This window comes from Pinus tabuliformis, chromosome 5_2, assembly GCF_031772625.1.
Source record: "Pinus tabuliformis cultivar Carrire ecotype Pingquan chromosome 5_2, CPIR1, whole genome shotgun sequence".
NCBI lineage: Eukaryota > Viridiplantae > Streptophyta > Pinopsida > Pinales > Pinaceae > Pinus > Pinus tabuliformis.
Genome location: NC_142306.1, coordinates 698,496,904 through 698,502,903, shown reverse-complemented (window position 1 = coordinate 698,502,903; position 6,000 = coordinate 698,496,904). Strand labels below are relative to the sequence as shown.

The window sequence follows — 6,000 nt, the reverse complement described above, 5'->3', positions numbered from 1 at the left end:
AAGGAAGAACAAAGAACATAAATATTCATTTCCACTTCACTAATAAGAAAAGACTAAGGAAGAGAAAATCACATTTCCATCTATCAATCACATTTAATTGAGGAGCATGGATTAGGGTAAAGCAAAGCACATAGCTATCCAACAAAGACTAAGCAATAACATAGCACAAATAAGGAAGAACAAAGATTAATTAGAGACTAATAAGGAAGAATAAATCATAGAGCTATCCATTTCGATTTCAGTGTGAGATGAGACTCATAAGTTAGAACAACGTAGGCAGCTATAGATATACAATTCACTCATAAACATAAGAGTAAGGAAGAAGAAAGCACATAGGTAGCATTTTCCATTTCATGTCACAAAAGGGGAGAGGCTAGGGAAGAAGAAAGCACATAGGTAGCATTTTCCATTTCATGTCACAAAAGGGGAGAGACTAAGGAAGAAGAAAGCACATAGGTAGCATTTTCCATTTCATGTCACAAAAGGGGAGAGACTAAGGAAGAAGAAAGCACATAGGTAGCATTTTCCATTTCATGTCACAAAAGGGGAGAGACTAAGAAAGAAGAAAGCAATAACTATCCATTAATTCCACAATGAACAAGAGAAAAACACATAGCTATCCATTTCCATTTCACTAATAAGCAAAGACTAAGGTAAAGAAAATCACATTTCCTCTATAAATCACATTTAATTGACGAGCAAGGAAGAGAAAATCACATTTCCTTTATAAATCACATTTAATTGAAGAGCATGGATTACATTTCCTTTATAAATCACATTTAATTGAAGAGCATGGATTACATTTCCTTTATAAATCACATTTAATTGAAGAGCATGGATTATGGTACGGTACAACAAAAGAGATAAATATCCAATAAAGATTAGGTAATAATAAGAGAACAAATAAAAAAGAACATAGATTTAGTAGAGACAAGTAAAGAAAACAAATCACATAGCTATAACCACATATGAGTTTGGTAACTCTTTATATCCTATGTATACACAAAACAAAAGCAAATCACATAATTATTCAGTCCCAACAAAAGCAAATCACATAATTATTCAGTCCCATTTCACAGATGTGAAATTTTACCTGTTCAAAATAAAATCCTAACCTATACAAAATAGTTTAGGTTCAAAAGTCTATCCTCATTTGTGCTCAACTGACACCACAGTAAATGGTAAACATAAATCACGTTCAAAATAATCTAATTCGAAAAATTAGCCTATGCCGAAAGCGAAGTAATGCAAAAAAATAAATAAAAATCAGAAATATATTAATGTTATTTCTGAATATGTCCATAAAATTTTCGAAATACAGGAATGCTATGTCTGGATATGTTTCTTGCACAGGTCAAAGTTTACTTTCTTGAGTCAATCTGCATTAGCAGAAGCCCCTTACTAAAAAAATATTAAAAATAAAAAATAAAATTATGCATTTCTAATTCTATCCATCAGATTCACGACCTCTGCCATTGAGGGTCTGTCACCTCTGTTACTTTCTAAGCAGTGATTAGCAATTCTGATCATTTCCAGCAGTTCGTTCCTGTTATTGCGGTCGGGCAAACTTGGATCAACAATTTTCATGATGTTGTTCGTGTCTCTACTCAAACGATCTGTGCGAGTGCGAATTACCAGAGCCTCTGTTCCAATTAGTGCTTTTGAACCTGTTATAAGTTCCAGCCATAGCACACCAAAGCTATACACATCACTCTTAGCCGAACATGTGAGTTCACTGATGCATTGCGGATCCATGTAACCAAAAGTCCCAGAAGGAGTGGTGTCTGTTGATCGGTAGTTTTTTGAGCCCAATATTGCTATCCCAAAATCAGCCAATTTAGCAGAGAAATCATTCTCCAGCAGGACATTTTTTGACTTGACGTCTCTGTGAATTATCTGTGCTTGTTCATGAAGATGTCTCAATGCCTCAGCAACCTGACGCGCTATCTTCTTACGAGAAGCCCAAGATAGTGGACCTGCGACACCCTGGTTCTCGTGCAGACGACTAAACAAGGTCCCATTGGCAACGTATTCAAAGACAATCATGTGGTCACCTGTAAATGCGTTACCAATATAACTGTTAAAATTACATACAAAGTTTGGAATATATATTGTTTCAGTGAGTTTAATGGTTACGAGCATGTGTTTTCTCTTTGGTAGATTTAGTAGTCAAATGACTGCCTTGAAGTGGGTCTTTGTCCCACAAACAAGAGGGTCTCATACACCAATTTAGTGTTAACTTGACTGTGACCTTAAAATTAGATAATAATAATAATAATATAAACAAATTGTAAATGTTAAAGACACTTCAAATATTGAATATGAGATTGGAGTATGGGATTGTGGAAGAGTGGCTGGAAAAAGCATTAAAAGCAATTAGACGCTGAAGCCTGATGAATGATTAGAACTATAAAGACCATGGTTTGGTCAAAAACTGTGGAGTTTCAATGCAGAGTAGTCTCACCACAATTTTGGCCTGAAATTAATGGAAATTCAGATAGAAATTTTGGCATGATTTTGCTAAAAATCAGATAGAAATTTTGGGAAATCTGGGTTATAGTTCTAGCTTCAAAATTTTATTTTAGTTGTTTTTGATGCTGCTAAATCTATTTTTGCCATTAAAAATAGGAGTTGCCATTATAATAATACTATGGTTTGTGATTAAAGTCTATTAAGTTAATTATATTTGAGTTTATAATATTAAAGTTTTTAGTATAGTTTATAGTTAGGGTTTATAGTATTTGGGTTCATAATATGGGTTTATATTAATACAATCGCATTTATTAAAGTACTTGTGTTCATATTAAGTTATGTGTGTCAAGGGATGATTGGTATGTTTAACTTGTAGAAGCCACAGACATCTAAGCCATTCAAGAGGGCATCCAAGCCCTCACAATCACCCATGGATGACACCCTTCATGGACTACACTAGCCCTTAGCATGATTGTACCCTTCATGGACTACACTAGCCCTTAGCATGATTGTATTTTCTCAACCAATAAGTTTTACACCATAGAGTGTATTAATAGAACACTTTATCATGTTTATTATTAATTCCAATAAACATTATTAAATTTAAAAATTAAAGAGCATTTTTCTACCCTTTAACAGAGAGTGCCTTAACAATGCACCCACTCACCCTCAATCCCAAACCCCATAAACGATGAAAAAATAATTAAAATAAATAAAAACAAAACTTTAAACATTTACAAATATTAAATTCAATTTAAAATTAAAATATGCTAATTTTATAAATATAAAAAATTTAAAACTAAAATTTAAAAATTAAATTAAATTTTTTTATTTAAATAAATAAAAAAATAATAATAAAGAAAAGTCTCATCTTACCATTTCCAATAGTTCCCGTGGATTGTTGCTCCAAATGAGTTACAAGTGAGGAGGAAAGTTCAATAGCATCTGCATAATGATAATAATTATAAATAAATAAAATGTATTGTACGTATTTTTTTCTCATTCAATTTTTATTGGTGTTTATGTAATCATTCTCATTATTCAATGAAAATTTAATCTCTTTTAAATGTTCACTTATATTGGTTTTCAACACAATTCCTATAATATGCAAAACTCATTGAGAAAAAGATAAGTTTTTATGTTTTAACATAATCATTATTAATAAAAAATATGAACAAAAAAATGCTACAAGTTGTACAACTAGCAATTGTCCCAAAAGGTACAAAGAGAGGCCGATAGGATTAGTGAAAGGAAGAAAGTTCTATAGATAGTCAAGCATATATAAAGGTAAGTAGTGACGAAGGCAATAACCACGTTGACCATCGTGTACCAGTACATTTGATATTAGAAGAACAAAACCAAAACCAAACCATTCATATTAATATAGTAAGTGTAGAACGCGTTCATACTTAAAGCTCAATAGGTTCAATAGATTATTGGCAGCACGGTTTTTTTCTAAATAAAAAGTAAATTACAACGTTGTACATGGTAAATGAAAAGTGGAGAAATTTGTGATTTGCAAATGTTAAAACAAATCACTTACATTACTGGTTGATAGTAGAACTAAAACATTAACATTATTAAGATTTTGAAACCGATTTTAAATTCATGTATTGTATTTTTCAAAGTATTTTGTTTTACATACTTAAGTCCTCAAATATAGTGGTTTTAGATTCCATTTTGGCAAACCCACCATTCAAAACAATATGTATTTCTCTGGCCCTCAAAGCAAGCTTTTAGCACTTATTAATCTATGCTCTGTCCAAGATACAATTCAAACTTTCATTTTCAAGCATTTTAAGAGGCAAAACAGTGCAAATATTTTAAATGCTCTATTTACTTGTCTGAATTTCTACAAATAAAATATATATCTTACATCCCCACCCCACCTTTAAGGGGTTTAAAAAGAAGAAAGAGCGCTCTCAAAAAAATTAGAAACCTTTAATATAAGGTGAATTTTTAAAAATTTACATCAAGAATTTGATTCTGGAAATTTCTGCAATCCCTACACATTCTTCCTTTAAAGGGCATTTTACAATTTGTCTTTCCAAAAATGGAAATAGTCTCAACCAAAATTTTCAGTTATACTTTAATCTGTGTCTCCAGATAACAACTCTCAATGATCGCCAGTTCACACAGAACATTGGTCACACACCAATTGCCCCCACATAACACTGCTTATGCATCACTCATTCGCAATAGGTTAACAGGTTTCTTTGATATCCAATTCTAACAATAGTTTTAGACCATCTTTGTGTTTGCTTCCTCACATAATCTGTGTCTCCAGATATTTTTCCTTCTACACTCCACAATTTCAAATTCAATTAAAATGATTTCAGTTTCTTGGAATTTTCTCTGGAGCAATCTTTGCTGCCCCAAAACTGTTTATACCCTTTTCCATAAGTAGGATACATACGCAGCGACATTTTTCACTCAAACCCTGAAAAAGAACAAGCCTTCAGGGAATTTCGTCTGGATCTTTTATCATTAATGTAAACAAAGAAACACAATCTATAAATTCCCACTGTTTTCTTGAAAAAGGAATCCGAAGAATTTACATTTTAAATGGCAAATATGAATACTTTCGAAACTGTGATGAGTTTCTTCTTCCGTATCTATCACATAAGTAGTTTTAGTGCCACCCCATTGTTGGCCACTCTTTGCCGCTACATTTGTAACCTGGACACTTTGCCTACTTCAATCGCCCTGCACAGTTCAGATCTCTCTTGCTACAGGATCTACGCATCAATTCTGCACTCAATGGCTCCACAATTATAGCCCCAAGCATAATTTGTCAAGGATTACCCTAGATTTGTCACGGTAACAATCTAGAAAGCAAATACTCAAAACTAATTGATTGAATATATCTCAGTCCCAGATGAAACATATAAAATTAACATTAATGGTAAAACTTAACAACATTTGAATCCTGCAAGTACAGGCAGGGATTGCGTATAGTTACAGCCAAGAATAATGCCTTGTTCAGGATGATATACAATAGAAAAAATCATTATGGAATGAAACGGTTTCATTATGTCTCAAGAATCAAATATGTAGAAATTTTGCATTATGTAATGAAACGGCAGCATTTCATCTCAATGATCAAAGATCTCTTAATCAAAATAATGGTTTCCATTAAATGAATGTCATTACAAATTGCAGGAAGAATAGTTAGGAGCTCTTTAATGAAGAGCAGATCCCCATAATAATCGCATGGTCCAGAGAGATATCCCGCAGGTATGTACAAGTAGTTGAGAGTATAAATGAACAGAACATATGTACAGGTAGTCTAATAATCAGGACCCATGACCAAATCAAATGACTCACTAAAACAAAGACAACTCAGAAAGTTGTTGCTTCATCTGGATCAGTAAGTCCTTTGTGTTATGGAAACCAACGGAAGATAAATAAAATCAACTATACAGATAGAAGAACATATTGTATTTCCAGGAGATGAATGAAGAAGCTTTATGGGCTTTCTAAAACAGTTGTTTTTCTGCCAATAGCAGGAACTTTATAGATAGCCCA

General features: G+C 32.6%; 1 protein-coding gene across 1 annotated transcript in view; it reads right to left on the bottom strand.

Moving 5' to 3' along the window:
• Positions 1-1,409: 1,409 nt before the first annotated feature.
• Positions 1,410-6,000, bottom strand: part of LOC149161051 (putative LRR receptor-like serine/threonine-protein kinase At1g53420) — a 126,576-nt gene continuing 121,985 nt past the window's right edge. Inside the window, exon 2 of the mRNA XM_089436872.1 lies at positions 1,410-2,054. Coding sequence (XP_089292998.1) covers positions 1,432-2,054 — 623 coding nt within the window. The 3' untranslated portion in view covers positions 1,410-1,431. The remainder of the gene's footprint in view (positions 2,055-6,000) is intronic.